The sequence below is a fragment of the Cyrtonyx montezumae genome, unplaced genomic scaffold (assembly GCF_038088225.1).
Source record: "Cyrtonyx montezumae isolate F1298 unplaced genomic scaffold, pur_monq_1.0 scaffold_58, whole genome shotgun sequence".
Lineage (NCBI taxonomy): Eukaryota > Metazoa > Chordata > Aves > Galliformes > Odontophoridae > Cyrtonyx > Cyrtonyx montezumae.
The window spans coordinates 222,806-249,394 of record NW_027072065.1 but is presented as its reverse complement, the minus strand read 5'-3'; the positions used below and the strand labels follow the sequence as shown (position 1 = coordinate 249,394).

Below are 26,589 nucleotides of genomic sequence, written 5' to 3'. Positions count from 1 at the left end.
GAGCAGGGGCTGGCAGAGGTTGGAGATTGCCCCAAGGGCCACCCCAGCCACACACAGTGCCTTTGTATTGAAAGAGACTCTGCCAGGCTCCCCATAGTGGGACTTCCTCTGCCTCTTCCTCCCAGTGCTGGGGGTCCTCGTGAAGGGCTATTAAAGCCCTGGGCGCTCGGTGCTGTTGGGCTCCTCTGTGTCTGTCTCTGCTGCTCCCCAGGATGCAGTTTGTTTCAAGAGCTTCAGGGAGCAGCTCTCAAGGGAAGCTCTGCACAGCGGGAACGCGGGTGGTCTTAGGGACGCGGGGCAGCTCGGGGCCATCCCGGGCTGGTGCAGGGCCGGGGGGTCCTTATCACCGCAGCTGTGGGGCCTTGAGATAAGCGGGCAGACACAACACGGCGGGCCGGGGGGAGGCAGCCCAGCCTTTAAGAACCACACAGCCCCGAGCCCAGCACTGCCGGCCACGGACAGAGCCGCGGTGCCCATGGAGAAGACCACGGTGCTGATCACCGGCTGCTCCTCGGGCATCGGGCTGGGGCTGGCGGTGCGGCTCGCGGCCGACGCTGCCCGCAGGTTCAAAGGTAAAGGGCTGACGCTGTGGGTGGGGGTCCCGGCGCTGCGGGGCACAGCACGGCCGCGCTCTCTCCGCAGTGTTCGCCACTATGCGCGACCTGGCCAAGGGCGAGCGGCTGCTGGAGCGCCTGGGGGGCCGCTGCCCTGACACGCTGGAGCTGCTGCAGTTGGACGTCAGCGACCCGCGCTCGTTGGCCGCGGCCGTGCACTGCATGCGGGGGCAGCGCCTGGACGTGCTGGGTACGGCCGTCCCTCGGTGGTCGGTGTCTTTTCCCGGGCACTGCCGGGGAGCGGGTGCCCGGGTGGGCCTGGGGGTCCCCGCAGCGCTGGGGTGCAGAGAGAGGGATCGGCGTTGCGTTCCCACGTCCCCATATCCAAAGCAGTGCTGGGGGTACACGACGCCCGCTCAGTGGTGCTGCTGTGCCCCACAGTGTGCAACGCGGGGGTGGGTCTGCTGGGCCCCCTGGAGCTGTGCTCGGATCAGGCCATGAGAGCAGTGTTCGAGGTGAACGTCTTCGGCGCCGTGCGCACCATCCAGGCCTTCCTGCCCGCCATGAAGCAGCGCCGTGCCGGACGCATCGTCGTGTCCAGCAGCGTCGGGGGGCTGCGAGGTGGGCGCGGGGCCGCCCGCGGGGCTGCGGGGGGGGGGACACGGCTCTCAGCTGCCGCTCCGCCCCAGGGATGCCCTTCAACGCCGTGTACTGCGCCAGCAAGTTCGCGCTGGAGGGGCTGTGCGAGAGCCTGGCCATTGTTCTGCGGCCCTTCGACATCCAGTGAGTGCCGCGGGGCGGGGTGCGGGACCCACAGCGGGCGGTGAGCCCACGGGGGCTGCTCTCCCGTAGTGTGACGCTGGTGGAGTGCGGCCCGGTGCACACCGCCTTCATGGACAACGCGCGGCGCGCCGACCCCGAGGGCCACGAGCTGCGGGCGTTGGACGCTGAGACGCAGCGGCTGTACCGCCGTTATCTGCAGCACTGCGCGCGGGTGCTCCTCCACGCGGCCCAGGAGGTGGATGAGGTCGTGCAGGTGCGCGGGGCGGGCGCCGGGCGGGGCCGTGGGGCGCGCGGGGTGCGGTGAGAGCTGAGCCGTGCCGCGGTGCAGGTGTTCCTGGACGTCATCGCCGCCCCACAGCCGCCGCTGCGCTGCATCGCCACGCAGCTCCCGGCCCCGCTGGCGCGGCTGAGGCCGGGCGGCCCCGACGGCGCCGAGTACGTGCGGGCCATGCACGACTTCGTCTTCGGCCCCGGTGAAGCCGCCGAGGAGCGGCCGTGAGCGCGGCCCCGGGACGGCCCCGGCAATAAACCCTCGTGCCCACGGCTCCGGCGCGGCCTCTTGCTGTGGGACGGGGATTGGGCACGGGGGGGCGGCACCGGGGCTGAGGGTGGCATCGGAGCTGTCCGACGGGCGCTACTGGGACTGTGGGCTCCGTACCGGAGCCGGCGCTCCCCAATCCCACCCCCATCTCTGCGGCGGCCGCGCCGCTCCCCGGCTCCGAAGCCCGGCCCAGGGCGGCGGGGGGCGGGGCGGGGGGAGGGGCCGTGACGCGGTCGGTGTCGGCGCGGTCTTCCGGCGGTGCCATGGCGCCGTTCCCGTCGGGGCTGCTGGTGCTGACGGCCCCGCTGGGCGCGTTACCGCGGCGGGCGGCGGCGGCGCTGGCGGAGGCGGCGGGAGTGGTGACGGGGCCGCTCTACGTGCACCTTCAGCCGGGGCTGCGCCTGGACGGCCCCGCGCCGCGCCCCGCCGCCCCCCCGCCCGCCGCCGCTCTGCTCCGCGCTTTGGCCGCGCTGTACGCGGCGGCGGCGGCGCACCGGGGGTTGGACGTGCGGGTGTTGCTGAGCCACGGTCACCGCCTGGCGCGGCCGCCCCGCGTCCTGCTGGCCGACGGCGGGGCGGGCGACGCGGGGCCGGTGCGGGTGGCTTTGCGGGAGCTGGCCGCCGCCGCCTACGGCTGCCCGCCCGAGCTGCCCGCGCTGCTGCTGAGCGGCTCCGACGGCCCCGAGGTGCCGCCCGACGGCTGCGGCGCGGAGCTGCCCGCGTACCCCGACGTGGCGGTCGGCGGCACCTTCGATCGGCTGCACGGCGCCCACCGGCTGCTGCTCAGCACCTGCTGCCTGCTGGCACGGCGGCGGCTGCTGGTCGGGGTGGCCGACGGGGAACTGCTGCGCCGTGAGTGCCGAGGGGAGGGGGGGAGGGGGCGCGGGCGGTGGGGAGAGGGTGCGGATGGCACAGCACTGTGCTCGTGGGAAACGGGATGGGACCGCAGAAGGGGCGGAGGGGCTCTGGAAAGCGTCCGGGCAGCTCAGAGTGCTCGGGGAATGCTGAGGGAGGGGATGTGGGGAAGCACCGGCGGTGGGAACTGATGATGGGGACAGCCCAGGCCCTGCAGCTGCTTCCCCACCGCCCAGGGCCCTGTAGGCAGAGCGGGAGCGGTGGTGGTGGGGTAGCCCTGGAGGGTTCCTACCGTAGAACTGCTTGCTCTCCTGCTCTCTGTTCTCCATCGACGCACACTGCTGCAGACAAAGTCCTGCGGGAGCTGATCGAGCCCTATGAAATGCGGGCAGCCAAACTGCGCGAGTTCCTGGCGGACGTGAAGCCCTCAGTGCTGTATGACATCGTACCCTTGGGCGACCCCTATGGCCCCGCAGTCACAGACCCGGAGCTGCGCTGCATTGTTGTCAGCGAGGAGACGCGCAGGGGTGGGGAGGCCGTGAACAAGAAGAGGATCGAGAACGTAACTGGGGGGGCTGAGACCTCTGGGCCCCGTGGTTACGTGGGTGGGGGCTCAGTGGTGTCCCCTCCTGGCAGGGCCTCGCTGCACTGGAGCTCTTTGAGATTGAGCTGATGGAGGACCCCCACCACGGCCACAACGAGGAGGAGAAGATCAGCTCCTCCAGCCTGAGACAGCGGCTGCTCGGCACACTGCTGCGGCCCCCACGGGTAGGGGGAGCCTGCTGGGGGCTGGGGGCTGCAGGACCAGCCCCTGTCTGACCCCTCCTTCCCTAGGACAGCCCCACGCTCCCCCCCTCCCCCTACATCATCGGTCTGACTGGGGGCAGTGGGAGTGGCAAGACCTCCATTGCGCAGCGCCTGGGGCGGATGGGAGCGTTCCTCATCGACGCGGACGCGCTGGGCCACGCTGCGTACCTGCCCGGCAGCCCGGCCCACGGGCGCCTGGTGGCTGCGTTCGGGGCAGGTAGGGCTGTGTGAGCAGTGGCACCGGCGCTGCGCCACGAGGTGCTGTGCAGCTGTGAGCTGGATTCTCTCTGCCCCCAAACCGTCTCCCTCTGTCTTACAGAGATCTTGAACGAAGATGGGACGATTAACAGGAAGGTCCTCGGGGCAAAAGTGTTTGGAAACCAGGTACAAGCAGCGCAGGGAATGTCAATATTTAATCTCCTCAGCAGAGAACTCTGTGCTGAGGCTTTGATTTTCAGCCCTTTGAGCTGGTGCCACATTCCTGCTGCTGCAGGGTATAGCAAATCAGCAGCCATGCAAAATGCACAGCCCGGGCAGCAGCTGCTGTTGCTCCCCCAGCCCCGGCCCCCTCTGTCCTTCCAAGCATGTCCCTTGTGGACCCCTGGCACCTCTGGGAGGACCTCTGGTGCCACTGTGGTTCCTTTCCAGGAGCAGCTGAAGAGCCTCACAGACATTGTGTGGCCCGAGATCGCGCGGATGGTCAGGGAGCAGATCGGAGAGGCGGGAGCTGAAGGTAACGGGGTGGCTCCGAAGAGCACGGCCGTGGGCATTAGGTGCACGGTGCTGCTCTGGGGCAGCTGCTGCTTTGGGCAGCACCGGAGTATTTTCCACACTCAGAGCTGCTCTTTGTTGGGGATTTTCACTTCTCTGAGTGCATTTCTGAGCAGATCCGTGTGCTCAGCTGGGCATGCAGCTGGGACAGATGTAATTCAAGCTTCCTGTTCTGAAGTGGAGTGGACATTGCCTTCTTTCTCCCAAGCTACTCCACATCCATTTTTGGTTCAATGCCTCCTTAGTAAGCATGCTGTGTGCAGAACCATTTTCACTGCTGGGAGCTTGATGGGCGGATGGCTGCACCTGCACACACCAGGCGTGCAGCCACTGCCTGCTGCTGCCCCTAACACGTCAGGTTCTGTGGCACGGCAGCAGGGTCTCTGCTGCCTGAGTGGGATGGTGTGACTGTGCGTGGCCGGATCGGCCCCCAAGGAGCACCCGTGCTGCCCTGTAGATGAGGAACGGCCCCGTTCCGCAGGAAAGGCTGTGGTCGTGCTGGATGCTGCTGTGCTGCTGGAGGCCGGCTGGCAGGACATGGTGCACGAGGTGTGGGTGACCGTCATCCCCGAGGAGGAGGTGGGTGACAGCCGTTGGTCGCCGCTGGCCGCAGCCGTCCCGTGAGCGCGCAGCGTCCCCTCGTGGTCCCCGCAGGCCGTGAAGCGCATCGTGAGCAGGGACGGGCTGAGCGAGGAGGCCGCGCGCAGCCGTCTGCGGAGCCAAATGAGCGACAGCCGCAGGGTGCAGCAGGCGCACGTGGTGCTGTGCACGCTCTGGGAGCCCGAGGTCACCCGCAGGCAGGTGAGCTGCGGGACGGCGCGGGGAGCGGAGGGCACGCGGAGCTCTGCAGCGGCGCAAAGGGACAGACGGCGTTTCGTGCGCAGGTGGAGAAGGCGTGGGAGCTCCTGCAGCAGCGCCTGAGCCGCGCGCCCGCGGGGCCGCCCTCCTCCTGACCGCCGCCGGGACGGGGAAGAGCCGCGACCGCGTCCCGGACACGGAGGGGCCGAACCCCACGCTGCGCCGGAACGGGAGCGGGACCGCCGCCGCTCCTCGCGCCCGAGGGCTGAGCCCAACCGGACGGGGACGGACCCCGCGCGGCCGCGGAGGGGCGCGCCCGGTTCCGCACAGTGTGAGCGCGCAGCTGAGAGACGGTTAAAGGGCGGTTCCTCTTTCCCGGTGTCCGTGGGTGTTTGCGTCCCTGCGCAGTGCTCGGGGCCGTCCCCGCGCGACCGTCGTGGCCCCCTCGGCGCCGCGCGGCGCTCCGCGCGCTCCCGTCCCTCCGCGCGCGGTGCTCGGCCCGGCGGAGCGCCCCCGGCGGTCGGGAGGACCGCGCTTCCCGGCGGCCCCCGCGGCGCTCACGTGACCGGGGCGGGGGAAGATGGCGGAGCCGCCCGGTGCCGCGGCGGAGGAAGCGTGGGGGAAGGTGAAGGTGAAGGCGGGGCGGGCGGCGCCGGGCTGAGGGCGAAGGGTTGAGGTGGGGGCGGCGGGCGGCCCGGGGAGGGGGGGGGGATTGAGGTGGGGGTACCGCCCCGCACGGCCCCGCCCGCTGACCGCCGCCCCCCGCCCGCAGGTGGACGCCGCGTACGGGGACAATGGCCCGGAGCCGGGTAGGTGCCGCGGGGCGCGGGGGAGCGGCGCCCGGAGCCGCCGCTGTGAGCGTTGCTCTCTCTCTCCCCGCAGCGCTCTTCATGGACGGCGCGCGGAAGGGCAGCGTGGTGTCCCGCGCCAACAGCATCGGCTCCACCAGCGCCTCCTCCGTACCCAACACCGGTACGGGGCGGGGGGGGCACCGCGCGGCGCCGCGGGAGGGGCGGCCCCGACCGCGCCGCCCTCACTCGCCGCTCTCTCTCCGCAGACGATGAGGACAGCGATTACCCCCAGGAGCACTACAAGGAGTCGTACAAAGATCAGCGGCGGCGGGCGCACACGCAGGCGGAGCAGAAGAGGCGCGATGCCATCAAGGTAACGCCCGGCGCTGCCGCCCCGCCCGGCGCTGCCGTCTTCTTGTGCCTTTCTGCCTTTGTTTTGTGTTGGATCTGCTCCCCTGAGCCACGTGTGTGCCAGGAGCCACTTGTGGCTGCATGGAGGGTGCTGGGATGTGGGTCCCAGTCACAGACTGCCCAGTGTCACAGTCTGTGTACCTGACCCTGTTCTGCTCCCTGTAGAAAGGCTATGATGACCTGCAGGCCATCGTGCCCACCTGCCAGCAGCAGGACTTCTCCATCAGCTCCCAGAAGCTGAGCAAGGCCATCATTCTCCAGAAAAGTGAGTCTGGGTGTGGGGAGTGGGAGGGCGTGCTCTCAAGCCCCCAAGCACCTCAACGTGGGGACTCTCTGGTGTGACAGTGCCTCAGGGAGCTCAGGTGATGGCCACTTCCATCTCCTCGAGGAGATCTGAGGAGCCTTTGTGCGCTCACAACTTCTTCCTCTGTGTTTTTGTGCTCAGCCATTGATTACATTCAGTTCCTGCACAAGGAAAAGAAGAAGCAAGAAGAGGAAGTTTCCACTCTCAGGAAAGATGTGATGGCCTTGAAGATAATGAAAGTGTAAGCAAGAATTGTCTGGTTGCTGCTCTCCTCTTCCTTCTTTTTCCCCACGTTCCTGCAGAGCTCCGTTGGTGGGCTCAGTGCCGTGCAAGCAGCCTGGCCCCTGGGGTTGTACCAAAACTGTACCACTCCGCTGTTGTCATTTCTCCAGGAGCTTGTTAGTCTGACTCAGATCAGTAGGTTGAGTTTAGTGTAAGATGGTTTCAAGTCAGAAAACAAACCTGCTTTTGGTGTCAGGAGAGGCTGCAGCTTCCCAGCATTTATTTATTTGAAGAGTGTTGTGCAAGTTCTTGGTCCTCCTCTCCATTTCTGAGGCTGCATTCAGTGGGCGGTGACTGCAGCAGCCTCTGCCCCTGCTGTTGTGCAGAAGCTGGGCAGTTCGAGGCTTCATGGTAGCACTGAACCTGGCTCTTGCTTTGTTTCAGGAACTATGAGCAGATTGTAAAAGCTCACCAGGACAACCCAAGTGAGGGGAAGGACCAGGTCTCTGACCAGGTGAAATTCAACGTTTTCCAAGGCATTATGGACTCCCTCTTTGAGTCCTTTAATGCCTCCATCTCAGTCACGAGTTTTCAGGAGCTCTCAGCATGTGTCTTCAGCTGGATTGAGGAGCACTGTAAGCCCCACGTGAGTACAGCAGACACGGGTGGGCTGATGCAAGGGCAGAGAGTGTTGTGCACTGCTGGATTGGTTTGATAATGAAAGCCAAGCAGTGAAAAACAGAGTTCAGAAAGAGGATCCTTGTTCCCCAGCACGTCCCTAAAACACCTAAAAGTTTGGAGGGAATTAAGAAGCCTTTGAGAGGATTGAGTTGCACGGGCAGGGCCAGGTCCTTGTGCTGTGACTGCCTGGAGCCCTGCAGTGTAAGAACAGAGAGCTGATCGTTTCGTGTATGGGTGCAGTGGTCTTTGGCACCAGGTGTGCCAGCTGTAACATTGAGCCTGGGAAGGACTTTTCCTCCCCTGAACAACTGACTGTGTCTCCTCTCTGCCTCAGACACTACGGGACATCGTCATCGGGGTCCTGCACCAGGTGAAGAGTCAGCTGTACTGAGCATTCCCTCACTGGAACACCTCCTGACACAGTGACAGGTGCCCAGGGGAGCTGGGCCATCTCCCTGGTGGCTGTCCTTAAAGCTTCTCTGGTTATTTATTGTGACTGCAAAACCAAAGCACGGCTGTGCAAACAAATCTCTGCTCCACAGGCACTGTCACAGTCAACATTACCAAATATTGCTAAGGACTTGGAAAGAAAAAAGCATATTGAATACAGATCTTTTAAGTTGCCAGTCTGTAGCTCTGACAGGTGTGTTGCAGTTGGGTTTGCCTGTGCCACTGACTCCAGGGCTGCAGCTCCACAGGTGAAACAGATCTGCTCTGGAACCTCAGATCTGATAGAAACACTTTTGACCCTGGAAGCAGGTGGAAATAAGAGTGCTGAAAGCTGTTGGCCTTTGCTAATGCAGATTGGGAGCAGAGTTCTGCAGCCGCAGGCCTTCAATGCCTCCCTCTGAAGCAGCTCCTAGGAAAGAAAGAGGCTTTTTTTTTTTTTTTTGCTTTTAGCTTGTGTAGATGCTTTGGAGAAGGCCCAGGAGAACTGAGAGAAGGGTTAATGTGTGACTGCCAGGGATGTACCTACATGGAGCAGCTGTGAGCTCTCCTGCTGAGGGAGTGTGCAGGGCCTCGCTGTCCTGACCTCTTCAGTCATCACCGTAACACCCCGGGATGGGAAAAGGGAGCGAACTTCTGCAGTCTTTGCCTGCTTGTCCCTGTGTGTGCTGAATTGTGCCTGCCTTCACCTTTATCCAGGTTGTGATGTGGCCATACTGAACAGGGGAGTAGTTCAGTAGCTGCAGCACAGCACTACTGTGAGTTCTCGCAGCTCTTCCTTAGCGCCATAGTTTTATGTGGGTGTAGATATTTATATACACGTAAGCAGCCTTGATTTTATTTTATAGATCACTGAAATCATTGCAGAGTATTATCAGTGCCAGTTTTGCAGTGTCTAACTTGCCATACACTGCTACTGTCAGTATAGTTCAACTACCCAAGCACAGAGACTGTGTTGGACAGCATCATCCTCTGTGGCACTGGCACATACAGCAGGATTTGTTCTCTAGTGTTCATGCTACCACTCCAACAGTAACAGCTGTTTATTTTATTTCCACTGGAGATGAGGTAATGCTGTTTCTCAGCTCCACGTGCTTGATTTGACTGCTGCAGCTTGAGATTGTTTATGTTATTGCTTCTCTCTGACTTAAATGAAGAAAAGCCTTTTGGTGGGGTTGATTTTTATATTAAATTATTTTTCAAACCCTGTGACCTTTTCACTATAATACAATAGAAGCCCAAGAGCAGTCAGACCCTGTGGTGTTGCACGTAGCTGCTAACACGTTCAGGGGCAGACATGGCCCTGGTCAGTGTTGCTTTGTGATGGAAAGAATACTGTTGTGGGTGGACAGAGCAGTCAGCAGCCCTGTGGCACAGCATAATTTCCTTCAGATGCAACCTCTTGCCTTGTGAGGAAGATGTGGACTTTTACAGACCTCATACATGAAAGTGATGTATTTTTCTATTATGAAAAATAATTAAATAAATTTTGCTGAATGTTTTAACGACTGCTGTTTCTGTTGCTGTGTACCTGGAAACTTTCTTGGGGTCAGGTAAGAGATGGACACGTGGCTCCAGCAGCCCAGCCACCACTGCAGCTGTGATTCACGTTACCAGCACAAGAGCACCCTCCTGGCTCTTGTCTTCCCCACCAGCCAGGGCTGCTGTGCCCTGGACCACATCCAAGGCCATCCCTGCTGCCCTCTCAACACAGACACTGCAGCAGAGCACACATGAAACAAAAGCACGGTGTTTAATGCATCACGGTCTTATGTACAGCTCAGTCTCCTCCATGTGTTAACAGAAATAATGGCCATAATGGAACCTAGTTCATCATCTCTCTGAGGCTTTTCCTTCCTGTTCTTACTGAAACACCATGCTCCTACCTGCCCAGCCACTGCCCTGTGAAGATACCCAACAGCACTGAAAGGTAAAAACAAAAACAAAAACAACACTCCCTTGGCATGTGAAAAAGGGAAGTGTCCACTGCTGAGTCAGTTCTCTAACTACCCTTCCAGGGGCAAAGCGTTTTAAACAAAAAGATACCAGACAAGCCCAAGTCCTGAAAAAAAGAAAAAAAAACCCAAACCCAACAGCTGAATTTCAGCATCAGCTCTGCTGCAACAGGTTCTCTGTAAAGCAAAGACATCCATCTGCACCTCACACAGCTGCTGGGGGTGTGACATTATGGTCCTCATCGGTTTCTATTCCAACTTCCTCCTACTCAAGGACAAAGTGCTGCTGTAGCAGATCAGCTGCCCTCTGGCACAGCAGGCACATCTGCCCTGGGACACAGGCAGAGGTAGTGGGACTTACAAAGAACTGCTTCTTGCTTTTGGGGTATCCCTCCAGGATGGCATCGAGCAGCTCAGTCGCCTGGCAGGTCAGAGAAGTTCAATGAGACTTGTAGGAGTGGTGCTGAGCTTTCTGCCACAGCTGTGGGAGACTGCCTCCCGTACAGGGAGCCAACGCAGCTGTTCCCACGTTATCCCATACATAGGGATGCCAGAACCCCATGTTCAATGGCTTCCACATTACCATCCGCTTCCTCCTCCGCCACTCCTTGCAGTACAGCTTCTGCTCACTGCAGACCTGCCAAAGGCAAGGCAAAGCGAGAACAACTCAGCCAGCAGCCACCACACTGAGCTTCTGTAAGCTCAAAGCCTGGGACTAATGCAGTCTGCTGTCACCCTGGGGTCAGCCAGGCTGGGTAAAGCAGTCAAGCATTTGCTACAAACGGCCTCAATGGGGACTATCTGTGCATTCCTCCCTCCCCAGCCCTCCTCCACCTCTTTACCTTCTCTTTTTCTTCTGGCATTACGTGGTTGGTGACAGACTTGACCCTCTCCAGTTTCTCTGCGTAAGTGGCGCAGTCTTTCCTCAGCTCCTCAATCTCACGGGCCATGTCCAGGGTGGTCATAGCGCTGTTCAGGTCCTTCAACTCTGGAGGGCAGCGCCGATCACCAGGAGGGCCGGCAACCACGGGGCCACTGCCCGCGGGCGGTGCCGGTGCTGCGGGGGTAGGGGCCGCACTCACCCGCCTCCAGCTGCCGGCAGCCCTGCAGCAGCGCCTGCACCTCCGCGGACCGCGCGGCGATGTCCGCGTCCAACACGCGGAGCTCCGCATCGCCGGCGGCCGGGAGCTGCTCCTGGGGGCGGGCGGGAGCTCAGCGGGGCCGAGGGGAGCGGGGCTCGGCCGGGGCCCGGGGCTCACCTGGTCGGCGAAGTACACCTTCTGCTTGCCGTAGGCCTTCTCGCGGATGTGGCCCTGCTGCGCCAGCTGCTCCAGCGCCTTCACCACGGCCTAAGCGAGCGCGCCGTCAGCCCCGCACCGTCGGCCCCGCGCCGTCGGCCCCGCCGCGCCTCGCCAGGTCCGCTCACCGCCTTGCCCAGCCCGTGCTCCCGCTGCAGGTTCCCGAAGACGTCCTGGGCGCTGTACGGCCGGTTCTGCTCCCGCAGGTAGCGCAGCAGGACAGCGGCGGCTCCTGAGGGACACTGCCGCTGTCACCGCGGCCGCTCGGAGCGGCGGCCCGGTCCGGTCCGCCCCCGCCCCCGCCCCCCCTCACCGCCGCCCGCCGCGGGGCCCTCGCGCCCTTTACTCATCCTCTTCCCGCGTCCCGCTCAGATGGCGTGACGCACTTCCGGCGCGACGCACGGGACGAGCGCGGTGCTTCCTGTCCCGGCCCGCCCGGTGGCGGTTCCGGTCCCGCCGCTCCGCACCGCGGCTCCGAGGGCTCTCCGAGACTGACGCGTTTCGCTTCAGCGCGCGCGGGTTTTCCCCTCCTTAAGGGAGGGGGAAACCAGCGAGGGGAACCGCGTGGGTCGTGCGGCCCTGAGCTCCAACCCCGCGCTCTGCCCGGGACAGCCGCTGCCCTCGGATCCCCGCCCAGGACCACCTCCCCCCGCCTAGCTCCGACCCCCTCAGAACCTCTGGGGCAGAGGAGGAGAAGCCGGGGAGGCTCCGATGGGACAGCCCTCCCCCGGAATGAAACAAGAATCCCAAAATGAAACAAGAACTTTTATTTCCACAAGTGAGTGCTGATCACTCAGCTCTGTCCGGGGGTTGTGATGGGCTCTTCACCTCAGACTCCAAAGCAGGCTGGCATTTTACCAGATGACAGCTTGTTCTCGCAGGGCCCAAATGAAGATTTACACTAGTATAAAATAAAGCCTCCACCTTAGTCATGGCTGAAGAAATCACCTGCTCCCTTGTATGTAGACAGTCCAAGCACTGTATGGCCAACACCTTCAGGTAAGCAGATTTTGATCAAAAAAAAAAAAAAAGCACATACATGGGGGTTTCCCTGAAGAGGTAAGTTGTTTGCTGCACAAATGTGATCTGCATCAGTTTCTATGGCTTAGAAAAAGCAATGGGAAAGCTCAATGACTCAGAAAGGTCTGGAAGGCTCAGGCAATCCAGCTTAAAAATGTCTCTCCCCTCTGGGTTGCTGGTTTGTTTAAGTGACCACAAATAGTTCCTCAGTGTGGCGTGAGCTGCTGTCCTCCACTCAACTCCTGCTTGTGGGCTCTCAATTATACAAAGGTGTGAAACAGCAGGATGTCTCAGAAGCCCAGAACAAAGCTGGCCAAGCAGGCCACATCTTCTTCCATCCTCCAGAAAATATCTCCCTAGTAGTTCTCTCGGAGGCAGTGTCAAGGGAAACGTAGTATTGCTACTGTCCATGCTGAGAGTGTTCTGGAATAACACAGGAAATATTTAGCAAATTGTTAGTCCAGTATTTTAAGAAAGCAACACAAGAACAGCTGCCACGTGTAGATTTTCTCTGCAGGATTCTAGTCTTCACAGTAGATGTCTTATTGCCATTAAGTTTTGTACAAAATAGCATCACTAGAAAGCTTGAACTGGAGATGAGTGGTCAATAAGTCACAAAGATTTGTGGCTGTACACCATCACATTCACAACAGGAGAAAGGTGTTTGTTTCTACCCACAGCTGGATACTGCTGGGAGAGAAGAATTGGATTTCTGTGCACATTTTAGGAACGGGGAACGATTGTCTTAAAGACAGAACAGCATTAAGTCCTAGACATTAAGTTTGAGGAGAAACCAATCCCATTCACCTTATCCCATAACAGCCCCAAGAAGATTCGCTTCAAGATTGTCCTCAGTGATGCTAAGACAGTCTGATTAGTGTTCTCTAGAGCTGCAGACACCAGACTAATTGTCGTAGGTGAGGAAATTTGGAGCAAGCAGCATCCTGGCAGGGCAATGCATGAGTGATTGTGGAGCAATCACATTAATGCCTTTTCCCTCTGAGTTACCAGCATAGTTTATTTTAAAAATCCAAGTGAAGCTACAGTCACAGTTCACAGTTGAGTTCTCAGCCAGGACTGGTTGTATTATCACTCATACTCACACAGGAGACAGTGTAGGTAACTGTGCAATGCTTTTTCTTTCCATGATTCCCCTCCACGATGCACAACAGAAAACCAGGAGGGAAGTGATGTGATTGATTACTGGCCCCGTGAGCCAGCAGGATCCAGCTGGTTCAGCTCAGACTGATCCAGAAGTTCAAAGTCATCCCCTTCCGCATCAGTGTCCAAGTCCAAGCTGGCCGTCCTAAGGTAAGTCTTTGCATCTCTTTGGGGATGGTCACTGTGTGAAGAGCCTGGCTGAATGGTTCCTGACAGTGCAAGTTGTATCATCCCTCTGGTGACAAACCCAGCTATGTTGTTGCTAAGATTCTGTACAGATGGCAGTACACCAGCTTCTTCCTGGTAATAAGAGAGATGTAGATCTTCTGTTTCTTGTGGGCGGTAGGCCAGACTTGGAATCCCAATGCTGGTGTCATCTTCATCATCTAGGCCAGTTACTTCTGGGTTTACGGAAGGGAAGTCAGGGAGATCCCTAGCAAAAGATTCTTCAGGGTCGCTGTGACCATCCAGGTCTAGAAGAAAAGAACAAACACTTTAAATACGCAGCAGATGCCAAACACCCTGCAGGCAAGGGCAGCACAGCATGCTGGGCCACTGCCTCACCAAGACAAACCGTCTCCTTTCATTTCTCAGAACATCAAACTCTCCTTGATCTCCCCCTCACATAGTTATTCTGTATGCTTGCTTACCTCCCAGCTCACTCAAGGAATGCAGATGCCGAACGAGACACCTGACAGAGGAAACCATCCTCTCACTCTGATAAGCAGATAAGCAGTGTGTAGAAAGATCTTAGAATGTAAGAGCTGGCTGCATATACACTATAATGACAACCAGAGGGACAGGCTGGTCACAGCGACAAAGGCTGCGCTGCAAAACACATCCCTGTGAAGGCTGGCAGAACCGGACCTGCCTCTGAAGAGCAACTGTCATTCCTCTACTAAAGCACTTTATGAATTACAAAGGAAGCTGTACTGAAAAAAAAATCCTGGCCAGCAAGACAGAGATCAAGCAACCAGATCTCAAGGACAGAAGGGAACCTGCATCTTCCCTGCAACCCATCGCAACCGTCCCTGCTCAGTAATTCTTATCTTTGAGAAGTTGCCCATTTCTACTCACCTTCTGATCCCTCTGTCAGTGGAGTCTGACCCCTAGAGAGGTTAAACATTCCACTTTCAGTGTACGAAACCTCAGCATCTGAATGTTCTGAGTCAGAGATGGTTAATTCCTTGGCAACCACAGAGTCATCCAGCTTTGAAACAGGAGATACAACAGAAAATATAAAATACTGGAAAGCTCATTCCTGTACCTCAAGATAAAACACATGATCCCCTGGCAGCCAGTTAAGCCCAGTCCTCAAGGAACACTGGTATCTGAGGCTCATGTGTTACAGTCTAGTCTAAGAGACTGTAGTTGGTACAGACAGAACTGTACATCTCTAGTGCCCATTATCCTCAAGTCAGCTTGGAAGTAACATTAAGCTGAAGACGAGCCTGCAGCAGAGCACCTCAAAGTTCAACCTGACTCCTCCATGTCCAGAGGAGCAAGATTGGAGGTAGAGGTTTGGAGGGGAACACATTTCAGACTTCACCAGTACAAGATGTAATATACTTGAACAAGACAGAATAAGAAAGACCTCTCTAAAAGGAGAATATCTTAGTCTATTTTTCCATCACAAGACAGCTGCAACATACTGATGTGCACTGTATGACTGTACAATCCAGACAGTTTGTTCCATTTAGCTGAGCTTTTCTGTTCCACAGACACTTTGTTACCTTGGGACAGAAAGCAGCAAGCTCCTCTTCGCTGTCACTCCCATCTTCTGTACCCTCCTGGTTAAGGGATCGGCAACGCACTGCCAGAAACCAGAGTCAGAGCTTATTATTGCTGTTAGGACAGAGGTCTGTTAAAAAAAACAAAAAGCCTTGCACCATGCAGAAAACCCTCAACTGGCAGGCTTGGACACAACAGAGCAATGTGATCATTTCTGACTTGGGCTGCTGCAGATCTTTTGCTGAGACGAGCATGTTTTGCAGCCATCTTGCACTCAAAAAAAGGAGGAAGAACTCAGTAGTACTGCAGTACAGAACAAATAGTTCTGGCAGCTGAAAAAAGGCACAGTTCAGCACTGTGAACAGCTTACACCTGCTCACTACCTGCCAGATTCCTGTGGAGGCAGAGCTGCCTTGCTTCCCTGCTGTCCAAGCAGTTATAAGCATTTGCTGAGGGCACTGGAATGGCTGCCATTCGAGACATGCAGCACAGTCCCACTCACTCCAAGACCAGGGGCTTTACTTATATGTTGTTTCAGGCATCAGTATGTGAAGGATCAGAAACACATGGTAACTTACGTTGCTTGTCCCGCTGCTTCAATATCATGTAGCCTCGAACACTGAAGTCCAGCCGCTGCAGAGCTGGCTCCAGCTTCATGTACATGCGGTGCCCCAGCCTGTGGTACACAGCAAGGGGCCACAGCAGGACGAAGAGCACTGAAGGAAGTGAGAATATTGATTAGAAATTGTACAGGATGTTACTTGACAAACATCTTGCCCAGTTTGTGAGTCAGTATCACACATACAGAATACGAGATCTGAGCACTGAAGGTAACACTGCAGGAGGCAGTTAGAATGGGTGCAGTCACCTCTGCCAGTTCAAGAAAAAAGAGAAACCAACGTTTCAGTGCTCAGATCTGTAGTTAACAACTGCTCAAACATGTTCTGTCTGATCCAGAGACCTTACAGTCCTGGCCAAGAATCAACACACTAGGCAGAATGTATTATTTTAAATTTAAAGCCACTCACACAGGTTTTCCCTGGGAGCAGAAAAGCTCTATCCCTCAGACATTCAGATCCTGTATATCTCTGCCCCTTTTCAATTTAAGGTCTGTATTTGGCACAGGGATCTTCTACTTACACAGAAAGTACGAGAGCAGGAGTCCGGGGATATACCGGCCCAGAACAGCCAGGAAAGTAAAGACTCCACATACTAGAAGGCAAAACTGAAGACATGGGACAGTGAGTTTCCAAGGTTAAGTGATGGAATCACTCACTTCCTGACCGTCTTGCTCTCTGCAGAATTCTAGGTAAAGTTCTAACTCTTAACAACAGCAAAGCCTTCCTAGCATTCCACTACCCCCTTCTAGAACTAGAACAGGTACAAGAAGCATGTACTTCCGAGCAATGGGCAGCATACAAAAGCCTCTTGGTTCAGAATATAAGAAGCTTCCAAAGGAGATACGCTAAAAGCAAAGAAGAGGTTAAAGACAGAACTCATTCAAGATGAAGAGTACAAGCACAGTCATAAGCTCCTCTTTGCATAAGTCTCAAACAACAAAAAAAAAATCTTGACACACCTTTCTCATTAAAACTGTTAAAATCCAATGAGGGAAACAGATCTGACAGACATTCAAAAAGCTAGAAACCTATAGGAGTGACTATATTTCCACTTCACTACTGCAATCAACATGCCAACACGTTTTCTCCTCCCTCCTGCATGATCTGCTTATTCTGCCTGTGCTTTCTATTCCTCTCCACCACTTAATAGTCATATCTTTCTGGGAAGCTTTCTGTAGTAGATTCCCATGCTTGGAACACACTCAGTGCTGAATACCATCACAAAGGGATACCAGCAGTCAGCAAAATGGACACCAACTATTTAATTTACTAACGTCTATACATTCTCACCTTACCAGGGCTTTGCCTCTTGAAAACAAAGAGATTACTTAAGAAGTTGGTCCAAGACACCCATCCTTCAGCCAAATGGTGACACAGTTCTGGCACTCCAAGCAGCCGAGGGTGGACATATCCCCAGCTGCAGTAAAGGTAAAAATCCAGAAACAAATATTACCACACTGTCTTCAGTGCAGAAGTCACATGCTGTGAACACTTGTCACAGCACTACCGTCTCTTCTCCCCTAGCTGCCAAGCTCTAGAGATGCAGCTCAGCCTGCCTTTTAAAACACCACCTTGCCAGAAGGGGCACCTCTACTCTCCATTTCTGACAGCATCTTCAGGTGTTCCAGCAGCTAAGGAACAGCAATTTGAATCATTTCACGCTACTGGAGGGAAAGGGCAGTGAAGAAGTGAATCAGCCCATTTGCTTTCTCTACATCTGCTTGGTCAAACACAACTCCCAGGAATCCAACATGAGGTTTCCAAGGAGCCTTATGCCTTGACTTAATGTGTCTGGTTACATCAGAGGCATTACTGTTGGTAAGTTCTACTAAGAGTTTCTTAACTATTAGTCAAAAGTACTCAAGGCTTAGAAATTCTTGCAAATACAAACAAACAAGGCAAAACACACACAAAAAAACAACAACAGGGAAGTCATGTGGCAACAGCTCAAGTGATTTAAACATGAGTTGAGCATCCAGTGTGGCTCAGCAGCATAAGCAGGCAGAAAGGTGTGCCCAGAGATAGGAAGGTGTTATTAGTAAGAGAACACCCTAACATTTCATAACCCACTATTAACACTGCAGTCAGACCATAACTATGCACTAAGAATTCCTAGGGCATGCCTCTTCAAACATTCCATATCTAGGCTCAAGATATATTTGTTTCTAAAAAGACCAGCAAAACAACGAAAGATAAAGTTGTTCTCCTGCTACTGGAGACACATACAAAAGGAACTGTTTTTAAAACAGTACCTCTAACTTAGGGGCACAAGGGGATAGAGCAGTGGAGGTCTTACAATGCTCAAGCAAGCATTATTGTATGCCCATGTGAAGGCAAAGATTAATGGCTCAGGCCAATCAAAAACTTGTCACAACAGAGTGACAATGCCCAGGGCTCCATTCTCCCTCCACTAAGCAGCTGGCTTCTCCCCTGTCATTCCCCTCTCAAAGAAGCCAACCTTACAAGCACATGCAGATAATTATTACACAGCATCATAGTAAAGTACCAAATAACAGAGAATTCAATTAGTTTCCTACCTCTCATTGTCTAATTCGTCAGGTCTTGCCACTAAAATATTAAGAACAGACACTACGTTAGTTGCAAGGAATTTGCCATAAGAATGCTTAGCTTTGGGGATTTCAGTAAAGCTTTAATGAGCTGGTAGACATCTGAAAAAAAGATATCAACTGTTACGAAACAGATGAATCACTCTATAACACATTTTGAACACGTACATGTTACAGTACAACACTGCCTCCTCACTGCTCCTCAGAGTTTGCTGGACAGCATCTGGAAGGCTGCTCTGGTTGCAGTGATGGGTGTTCACAAAATATATCCTCCTCCCTTCTGCACACGCTCAGCTTGTGAAGGAGGAACAGTTTGCTTACTGAGAGGCATCAGAGATTTAGGCATGTTGATATTTTCTCCCCCAGACTGGGAACCAAAGGTTGACCCAGAGAAGTATCAGTTATCCTAATAAATTTAAATCAAGGTTATGCAGGAGCTGAACAGATAACTCTCCCCACTTCCCTGATCAGGAGGAAGGGACGCTTCAGTTATATATAATGAAGAAAGCTGACGGCAGAAACTGAATGAAGATTCAATGTTTTCCTAAGAACTACAGAGAACACAAGCTGAAGCACAGTGTTTCTACTTGCTTATTGGTTACAGTTATTGGTCACAGAACTCAGAAGTGCACAAATCATAATAATCTGCTGCAAAATCAATCTGACCACGCAAAGGCAATAAAACTGCTGCTAGAATTGGTTTTATTCAAGAATGTATTAATAAGGGATAAAAAGAACAGCTTTGTTTCCCGGAAGTTTAGGGCTAACTGAATTGTAACAGCCATTAAGATGTCTCTTCTTTCAAACAAATCTTTACTCAGCTGTCAAGGCCGAGACTCAGATTTGTCACAAAAAAATAAGGTGGTTTATTAGAGATTATGAGGAAAAATCCAAACATATTCCACAAACTTTGATTTCTTAATCTTGTATCAAATGCATGGAAGATCAATCACTGCTTCAAAACCTGCCCAAGATCAAATACACCACATATTTCAAACACTACCATTTGGTGCAATGTTCTTTTTATTCTGAAGTTCTTCTGTTAGCAGGATATTATATACAGCATTGGTGTGGGATCATGGAGATATTCCTTCTAACTCAACAGCAATTTATCCTTAATTAAAATCAGATGGAGATGGCAAAAGCTATCATCCCAACACACCAAAAAATCACAGCCAGCAAGTGAACAAGAGCCTCCTACAGCATCCCACAAACACATGCTATAATCAAGGAGACTTCCTCATTATGCATTAAAAGATCACAAGTTTCTACCAAGTAAAATGTAAGGGAGAACTCAGAAGATTAAGAGGCAAATGCCAGTGCCACAAGCATTAGAAACTGCTGTTATTTTTATGGGTTAGGATCTTCCAGAGTGACTCGGGAAGAACATGCCTGCAATATTCTTTTGCATTTCTGGATTCATAAATAACAAAAAAACACCTTCAATTCTGCCTCCTGAACTCCAAATGCTGCACATTCTGTACCTCTCAATCTGAAAACAGTGCTTAATTTTCTGTAATTAACTTAAATGTTGCAACTTACCTCCAATTTCAGGCCAGATTTTGTTCTTCCACTGATCTAGACAAACTACTATTATAAGAGTAAATGAAATCAGGAACAGCAATCGAAGAGAAGTCAGAGCAAAGAACCTATGGTGAAGAAATGAACAAATAAATGAACAGTGAGACCTGTGACATAAGTGAAAAGGGTATCACAAACCCACAGCAAAACTTGCTGATAGCTACAGACAGAGAAAAGCAAGCAGCTGCTTATCAGCTGGCAGGCAGCCTGCCCACTGCCCTCGGTGAGGAGCTTATCTCACGGTGCTCCAGACCATCTCACAGGGCTGTGCACACTCCTCCCTTCCAGCAAGCAGCTGGAGTTTGCACATCACCTGCTGCCCTTGTGCCACCGTTCACAGAACAGTTCATTTTTTGCTATGTGGTTTTATGCTTAGGTGAAAAACACGCTGAGAGGAATAAAGCTCAAGTAGGCAGCAGCACTTCCAGGCTCCCTCCCGTGAGCTGACGCACAAAACCAAACTCTCCGGCCCGGGGGTCGGCCCCTACCCCGAGCCACGAAATGCCGCAGCTCCGGGAGGTTCGGCTGCCGCGAACTGTTCGCTGCCTGGAGTCCGCGCTCCCCAAACCCGACAGACGGGTTCGAGGGCCCCGCACACCCCGCGACGGCCGAGAGGCCGCAGCGCACCGGGCCGAGCCGTCCCACCGCAGCGACGCTTCGCCAGGAACCCCTCCCGGAGCGGGCGCTGCCCGGCGGGGAGGAGACGCAGACGGCTCCGCCGGCGCCGAGGCGGCCCGGCGCTATCCCCGAAGCCCGCCCCGCCGGCCCCGGGCCGCCCGCCGCCGCTCACCAGAACAGGCCGTGCGCCGCCGCCCACCACAGCGCGCTGCGGCCCGGCCGCTCCCACACCAGCGCGGCCTGCGCGGCGCTCAGCAGCCGCTCGTACGGCCCCAGGCGGCCCCGCAGCGCCGCGCTCAGCTCCTGCACCCGCCGCTGCCGCTCGCCGGGCCGCGCCGCCGCCATGGCTCCGTCCCGGCATCAACATCCGGCCGCCGCCGACATGGCGGCCCCCTCCGCCGGAAGCGGGGCAGCTCCGGACGCCGCCATCTTGACCGCTGGTCGCGACTGCGCACGCGCATTTCCAGGGCGCCGTGAGGGGACGGAGGAAGCGGGAGAGGGACCGGAAGTGCGCCGCGCTCACGCGCAGTGCCGTTGGCGCCGAGCGGGAGACGGCGGCTGAGCAGCGGGAGCGGAGCGGGACGGAGCGGAGCAGACGGCGGAATGCCGCGGGAGATCATCACCCTGCAGCTGGGCCAGTGCGGCAACCAGAGTGAGCGGGGACCCGAGAGCGGCGGCGCGGCCGGGACCGGGCAGCGCGGCCTGGGCGGGGCCGGGATGTTATGGGGGCGCGGGCGGGGCCTGGAGGCGGGGGAGGGGGGCGGGGTCTGGAGGCGGGGGGCGGGGTCTGGGTCGCTGACCACGCGCCCCGCAGTTGGGTTCGAGTTCTGGAAGCAGCTCTGCGCCGAGCATGGCATCAGCCCCGAGGGCATCGTGGAGGAGTTCGCCACCGAGGGCACCGACCGCAAGGACGTCTTCTTCTACCAGGTACCGCGGCTGTCCGGGCTGCTTCACCGCACGTTGCCGAGGCAGCCGCATTTGGGAATGGGTGGGTGACCCCGCGCGGTTGCTCAAGTGGCCGATGGAGCCGAGCAGCCAGGCACTGCTGCCACGGCTCTGTGCACGCGCCGGTTCCGTGCTCTGGATGTGTCACGGAGGTGGGAGCATCAGAAGTGCTGCAGGCAGCGCATCGCCAAACTGCAGCAGGGCAGCCCCCACCTGGCACTCGGGCACGCTGGGGTACGCCGAGAGGAGATGGGCAGGCAGCGCACAGCGGGTTCCTCCTCCTGCACTCTGCGTCATGCTTGCTTTGTGCCCAGGAGGTGGCGCGCTCAGTCACAGTTTCTCTTGCGGGAACGAGCTGTACTGCATCCTGACCTCACTGCTCCTTGTTAAAGGCAGATGATGAGCACTACATCCCACGAGCTGTGTTGCTGGACCTGGAGCCTCGAGTCATCCACTCCATCCTGAATTCCCCGTATGCTAACCTCTACAATCCAGAAAACATTTATCTGTCTGAGCATGGAGGTGGAGCCGGGAACAACTGGGCCAGTGGCTTCTCACAGGTAACAGGCCCCAGCGCTCCTCTGTATGAACACAGTGCAGCTATTGAGGCTTTAATGTGGCCTTTCTCATGTCAGGCTCAGTGTGCAGTTTCTGCAGAATTCTGTGTCGTCCAGCAGAGATGCAGGGCTGACACTCTGGCACCCTGAGTACAGGATCATGGTGCCCATCAGACTTGGCTTCATGCCCAGCTTGATAAGCTCTTCACTGCTTTCTGTGGGAGGTAAACAAATCTTTCTCTGATCTCTCCTGCAGGGAGAAAAGATCCATGAAGATATATTCGACATAATAGACAGAGAGGCTGATGGCAGTGACAGCTTGGAAGTAAGTACATTGGGAGCTTTGGATATGGTTCTCCTACCTGGCGTTTTCAGAGCTGGACTGCTGCTCCATGAGGTTGAGCTCAGTCCTCCACTGCATACAGACTGGCTCAGCTTGCTTCTGTGTGCTGAGGCAGACAATGAGTACAGAGTGGAGCTGGGAAAGGGAGATCTTTTCTGTCACTACTACATTTGCCAGGCTTTCCCAGAAGTCATCTTACTGTATGCTCAGTGGGACATTTTTCTGCTCAAAACACTGATGGCATTGGGCACCTCCAACAGGATACAGTCTGCAGGAGGATTTTCAGGCATCATTGTGCTTTTTTCTTTCTCTGTTCCATCTCCCTCCTATGGCTCTCCCTTTCATCAACTGAACCAGCACACACACTGCCCTTCTGGTTTGTTCTCTAGTGAAGGTCTGTGTGGGTAAAGGGGGGCTGCATGGAAATGAGGCACTTGCTGCTCCTTGGTGCCTGCAGCAGCAGAGAGACTCAGAGTGCCCGGAGGAAAATGCTCAGGGAGTCAGAGTTGCCGAGTGCTCCAAAATCCACAGAATAAACGTGAGCAGCTGCAACTTCATGTTCTCTCTAGCTTGATTAAAGGGGCATCAGGGATACCAAAAGCCTGGAGACAGCTTTGGGGCTTTTTTGCCTTGTGCCTTTGGCAGGACCTTGACTACCATCTGGATAAAACCATTTCCTGTGCAGAGACAGACAAGGCTCCTTGGTGTTTGTGTCAGGCTGTCACATGGCAACAGGGAAAGGGAAAATACTGTCATAAAATAAGTTGGCAGAAGATCTAAGAGTAGCCTGTGGGATCTGCAGAAAGTGGGGACTTGCAGAAAGTCATGTAGAGGGAGTTTGGCCTCTGAAACTCTGGAAGGAGTGCACAGAGAAAGGGCTAAGAAGGTCTGCCTCCATTTAATGTGACCAACTGGGTGCTGAGAGTGACATCTGAGCTATTCTGAAGTCTGTTTTGGGGTGGGAGGACTCCAGGAGGCTCCTGAGCAGTGGTTGTAGTCTGTGGCATGTGCAGAGAAGTAGATTCCTCCCACGCTAGAGAAGTGGTGTGATGAGCATGTGGCTGTCGTTGCGGTCTGGAGGAGCCAGGGCTAACCTCCACATGATTTCAGCTCCCTGCTTGCAGCAGTATTGCCATGGGGAGGTTCTCACCTTTGCTGGCTGGCCTCTCTCTGTTCCTGGGGCTGAACTGGACCTTGAGCTTCCTACGTTCTACTTCCTTCCAGGGATTCGTGCTTTGCCACTCCATTGCTGGTGGAACAGGCTCTGGGCTGGGCTCTTACCTCCTCGAGAGACTGAATGACAGGTGAGCATTCAGCCTTATCCCCTTCCTGTACTGCAGAGTCTGGCCCAGGCTGGGCACCCTGCCAAAGCAGAGAGCTGGAGAGAGCTGACTCAGAGCCCAGGCTGCCGCCCCCACCCAAATACTGTCTTGTGCAATCCCTGGCAAACTGCCCAGGGAAGGGATGGCTCACGATATGCCTGTGGACTACAGAGGCTCGGAAACTGGACTTGTGCTGTCCGAACTGTGCCATCCCTCAGCCGTTCTTATCAGGCAGCTGCCTTCTAACACCTTGGCTGTGCTGGGGAGGGTGGGAGGCTCAAAGTTGTAGGTTCTGAGCTGCCATCGCTGCCTGTTTCAGCTTGCTGCCTCTTGAAAAGGCTTGTAGGCAGCTGCTTAATCAGCCTGCGGATGGCTCAGCCTTGCCTGTAGCTGTCTGGCAGCCTGCTCCTGTGCTGCTAGGGTAGGCACTGCTGGGACAAATTCTCTCCCTCCCTGGGAGCCGAATCTGGCATGCAGTGCTGGTGACTCACTGCTGTCCTGAGCCTGGAGACTGCAAAGAGAGCTTGTGGGAGGAGACAGTGCTGTCTTGGCGATGTTAACCCTTGAGATGGCTGGGCTTTCTCACTAGATATCCCAAGAAGCTGGTGGAGACCTACTCGGTTTTCCCAAACCAGGATGAGATGAGTGACGTTGTGGTCCAGCCATACAACTCTCTTCTGACACTGAAGAGGCTGACTCAGAACGCTGACTGTGTGGTAAGAGCCCCACTGCATGTTGGCCCAGTAGCACAGCCAGCTCCTGTGCAGCAGCCCTGTCCCTGGCAGCTCTGAAGTGCAGCCTTATACTGGGGCAGGTGCTGCAGCCTGTGAAGCCCTGTGCACAGCAGCAAGTACACCTCTGTCTAGAAGGTTTGGGCAGATCTGGTTTCTAGGGATGAGGGTTCTGCACTAACCCCTTCCAAGCTGTCCTGCTTGGTAGTTCTGCCTCTTGGAACTGGCAGATTCTTCCCATGGCAGCAGTGTGCTAGCTGTGCTTCCTCTGCAGCCCTGCTCCACAGCCTTTACTTAATTTCAGCCTCCACAGGCCCTAAGCAGGCAACGTACTCAGTCTTAGCCAAGACTCCTGCTCGTCCCTACCACCTTAACTCTGCACATGGCAGGGCAATAGCAGCTGTGCCAGTGCTGCTGAAGGTTACTGCGAGGTGCTGGCCTAGAGGCTGTGCTCTCTGGGAGAGCACAGGGGAGCACAGCCAAGTTGAAGGCAAGAGTTCCCATTGACAGTGTCTGTTACGCTCCACGAATGAGTCAGCTTGTGGTTTCAAGTGTCTGCCACCTGCCACAGAGCACTGCACTGGGCTGCTGCAACTGGGACTTGTGCTGGGCCAGGCTGTGCAATCCAGTGCCCTCAGACACGTGGTCAGGGCTGCCTTTCCTCTGGCTGCTTCTGGGAGCCTTCACATAGCAGTTTTTCTCTTGCAGGTAGTTCTAGATAACACAGCCTTGAATCGTATCGCGACAGATCGGCTGCACATTCAAAACCCATCATTCTCTCAGATCAACCAGTTGGTGAGAAGGACTCTTCCCTCTGGAGAAGCTGGCACATGGCTTCCCCAGTGGCTTGGATTTGGTTTGAGGCTGCTCCATGGGTTTGGCATGATGCTGGGCAGCCTGGAACTGTGAACATTGTTCCTCTGCCCTTCTGCAGGGTGTATTCCATGGGCACACTGCTTCCCTTGACCTAGTTTTTTAAAGCAGGCTTTGAACATGCTCTGTGACCACGTGGTGACCCAGTCCTCTTCCCCCCAGGTCTCCACCATCATGTCTGCCAGCACCACCACGCTCAGATATCCTGGGTACATGAACAACGACCTCATCGGTCTGATTGCCTCGCTGATTCCCACCCCGCGACTGCACTTCCTCATGACAGGGTACACACCACTCACCACAGACCAGTCGGTAAGACAACCTTATGGGGACTCCTCCTCTTCCCTGAGGGCACCATGTAACATCCCATCAGTCCCATAGTCTTGGCGTGAGCTGTACTTGCATGTTCCTAATCCCAGAGCCATATGCAGCTACCTCGTGACAGCTCAAGCACGATGTGAATCAGCCACGAGCAGGCAGTTGTGCTTGTACTTGGGCTAACTCCTCACTCTGAACATCCTCAGGATGGCTGTGGCAGCTATGGGAGAGCCAACAGTATTTAATTTGGCAAAAGTCATCCTTAGAAATGATCAGAACAAGCCCAGCAAAGCACCCCTACCAGGCCTGAAATCGCAGTGGACCACAAGCTCATACCATTTAGGTCAGAACACTGTTGGTCACCACTGCCAAGGCTGAATGTGGTCTCCAGGTGTCAGCTTCTTGCCCAGGGTGCATCCAGGGAGGGGTTGGTTACCCTTCACCTGCATCAAACATTGCCACTAGTGTTCAGCTTGTTCCCAGCCAGTGCTCCCCCCCACCCCCAGCCACAGGGGAGAATGAGGCTGTTCTGTTTTGAGACACTCACCTGCGTTGGCTGTGTCTCAGTTCTGCTGGGGGCTAACAGCTGCTATTCTCCTCTTGTGTGCATTTCCTCAGGATGTTACTCAGAGAAGCAAATCTGAAAAACTGCTGGCTCTGAAAAGGGTATCGAGTGTGTGTTCTGTCCTCCCAGCGAGGGGTGCGGGGGGGTTCAGCCAGCAGCTCGGGGTGCTTGGAGCTGGGCTGCCACACCACCAAGCTGTCCTTGCCTCAGGCACACGGCTTTGGGTGCTGGCCCTGGCACCCGCTGCGCAGACTGAAGTTGTGCAAAGTCTGTGACAGCTCTTGGAGACTGCTGCGGCGCCCACGGCTCAGTGCAGGGTGGTCGCTCCCCCTCCTTCCAGCCTTGCTCCTTGTCTCAGAAGTGGAGCAGGACAGATGTGCGATGGTGGCATTAAATGTATCCCTTCACTCAGCTGAGCT

The 26,589-nt window shown here is 55.8% G+C and overlaps 7 protein-coding genes across 9 annotated transcripts in view; 4 read left to right on the top strand and 3 right to left on the bottom strand.

Moving 5' to 3' along the window:
• TUBG1 (tubulin gamma 1) overlaps positions 1–26,589 on the top strand; it is a 195,331-nt gene that overhangs the window by 167,417 nt on the left and 1,325 nt on the right. The window contains exons 2-9 of the mRNA XM_065749154.1: positions 21,083–21,168; positions 21,331–21,443; positions 21,854–22,021; positions 22,275–22,343; positions 23,586–23,665; positions 24,273–24,399; positions 25,123–25,209; positions 25,450–25,599. Of these exons, the coding sequence (XP_065605226.1) occupies positions 21,120–21,168; positions 21,331–21,443; positions 21,854–22,021; positions 22,275–22,343; positions 23,586–23,665; positions 24,273–24,399; positions 25,123–25,209; positions 25,450–25,599 (843 nt within the window). The 5' untranslated portion in view covers positions 21,083–21,119. The remainder of the gene's footprint in view (positions 1–21,082; positions 21,169–21,330; positions 21,444–21,853; positions 22,022–22,274; positions 22,344–23,585; positions 23,666–24,272; positions 24,400–25,122; positions 25,210–25,449; positions 25,600–26,589) is intronic.
• On the top strand, positions 385–1,873 carry HSD17B1 (hydroxysteroid 17-beta dehydrogenase 1). Its single transcript, XM_065749165.1, is given in 6 exon segments — positions 385–597; positions 599–804; positions 996–1,175; positions 1,244–1,337; positions 1,407–1,590; positions 1,666–1,873. Coding segments are annotated over 6 exon segments (957 nt in total). The 5' UTR covers positions 385–475; the 3' UTR covers positions 1,837–1,873.
• Positions 2,129–5,304, top strand: COASY (Coenzyme A synthase). The gene is made up of 9 exons (XM_065749148.1): positions 2,129–2,730; positions 3,081–3,295; positions 3,370–3,501; positions 3,568–3,757; positions 3,860–3,924; positions 4,189–4,273; positions 4,793–4,890; positions 4,966–5,112; positions 5,196–5,304. The coding sequence occupies exons 1-9, from the start codon at positions 2,142–2,144 to the stop codon at positions 5,262–5,264; spliced, it is 1,590 nt and encodes a 529-aa protein (XP_065605220.1). The 5' UTR covers positions 2,129–2,141; the 3' UTR covers positions 5,265–5,304.
• On the top strand, positions 5,626–8,395 carry MLX (MAX dimerization protein MLX). Of its 2 annotated transcripts, XM_065749173.1 has the most exons (8): positions 5,626–5,734; positions 5,882–5,918; positions 5,992–6,081; positions 6,167–6,273; positions 6,477–6,576; positions 6,757–6,856; positions 7,282–7,483; positions 7,853–8,395. In XM_065749173.1, exons 1-8 carry the CDS (start codon positions 5,690–5,692, stop codon positions 7,907–7,909), a joined length of 738 nt encoding a protein of 245 aa, XP_065605245.1. In that variant the 5' UTR covers positions 5,626–5,689; the 3' UTR covers positions 7,910–8,395. The 2 variants fall into 2 exon arrangements, with proteins under 2 accessions (XP_065605245.1, XP_065605244.1); XM_065749172.1 differs by having other exon boundaries at positions 7,282–8,395.
• Positions 9,700–11,611, bottom strand: PSMC3IP (PSMC3 interacting protein). The gene is made up of 8 exons (XM_065749175.1): positions 11,532–11,611; positions 11,347–11,450; positions 11,180–11,269; positions 11,003–11,114; positions 10,763–10,908; positions 10,504–10,557; positions 10,282–10,341; positions 9,700–10,185 (listed from the first exon to the last, which is right to left on the bottom strand). Exons 1-8 carry the CDS (start codon positions 11,566–11,568, stop codon positions 10,126–10,128), a joined length of 663 nt encoding a protein of 220 aa, XP_065605247.1. The 5' UTR covers positions 11,569–11,611; the 3' UTR covers positions 9,700–10,125.
• Positions 11,667–26,589, bottom strand: part of EZH1 (enhancer of zeste 1 polycomb repressive complex 2 subunit) — a 53,215-nt gene continuing 38,292 nt past the window's right edge. Inside the window, exon 21 of the transcript XR_010622970.1 lies at positions 11,667–11,677. The gene's annotated coding sequence lies outside the window, so the exon portion shown is untranslated. The remainder of the gene's footprint in view (positions 11,678–26,589) is intronic.
• RETREG3 (reticulophagy regulator family member 3) lies at positions 13,303–26,070 on the bottom strand. 2 transcript variants are annotated; one of them, XM_065749159.1, is made up of 9 exons: positions 25,587–26,070; positions 19,860–19,966; positions 18,288–18,318; positions 17,041–17,167; positions 16,271–16,355; positions 15,709–15,846; positions 15,133–15,212; positions 14,477–14,609; positions 13,303–13,872 (listed from the first exon to the last, which is right to left on the bottom strand). In XM_065749159.1, the coding sequence occupies exons 1-9, from the start codon at positions 25,664–25,666 to the stop codon at positions 13,439–13,441; spliced, it is 1,215 nt and encodes a 404-aa protein (XP_065605231.1). In that variant the 5' UTR covers positions 25,667–26,070; the 3' UTR covers positions 13,303–13,438. The 2 variants fall into 2 exon arrangements, with proteins under 2 accessions (XP_065605231.1, XP_065605230.1); XM_065749158.1 differs by lacking the exon at positions 25,587–26,070 and adding an exon at positions 20,689–20,881.

Coding starts and splice junctions, on each gene's coding strand:
- COASY (XM_065749148.1), top strand. CDS start 2,142: ATGGCGCCGTTCCCGTCGGGGCTGCTGGTGCTGACGGCCCCGCTGGGC. Junction 3,502..3,567: donor CACTGCTGCGGCCCCCACGG/GTAGGGGGAGCC, acceptor CTCCTTCCCTAG/GACAGCCCCACGCTCCCCCC. Junction 4,274..4,792: donor CGGAGAGGCGGGAGCTGAAG/GTAACGGGGTGG, acceptor CCCGTTCCGCAG/GAAAGGCTGTGGTCGTGCTG.
- MLX (XM_065749172.1), top strand. CDS start 5,690: ATGGCGGAGCCGCCCGGTGCCGCGGCGGAGGAAGCGTGGGGGAAG. Junction 5,735..5,881: donor CGGAGGAAGCGTGGGGGAAG/GTGAAGGTGAAG, acceptor CCCCGCCCGCAG/GTGGACGCCGCGTACGGGGA. Junction 6,857..7,281: donor GCCTTGAAGATAATGAAAGT/GTAAGCAAGAAT, acceptor GCTTTGTTTCAG/GAACTATGAGCAGATTGTAA.
- PSMC3IP (XM_065749175.1), bottom strand. CDS start 11,568: ATGAGTAAAGGGCGCGAGGGCCCCGCGGCGGGCGGCG. Junction 10,558..10,762: donor TGCCAGAAGAAAAAGAGAAG/GTAAAGAGGTGG, acceptor TGCCTTTGGCAG/GTCTGCAGTGAGCAGAAGCT. Junction 10,186..10,281: donor AAAGCAAGAAGCAGTTCTTT/GTAAGTCCCACT, acceptor GTCCTTGAGTAG/GAGGAAGTTGGAATAGAAAC.
- RETREG3 (XM_065749158.1), bottom strand. CDS start 20,861: ATGGCGGCGGCGCGGCCCGGCGAGCGGCAGCGGCGGGTGCAGGAGCTG. Junction 19,967..20,688: donor GCGGCGCACGGCCTGTTCTG/GTGAGCGGCGGC, acceptor TCTTCACCATAG/GTTCTTTGCTCTGACTTCTC. Junction 14,610..15,132: donor TTGCTGCTTTCTGTCCCAAG/GTAACAAAGTGT, acceptor CCTGTTTCAAAG/CTGGATGACTCTGTGGTTGC.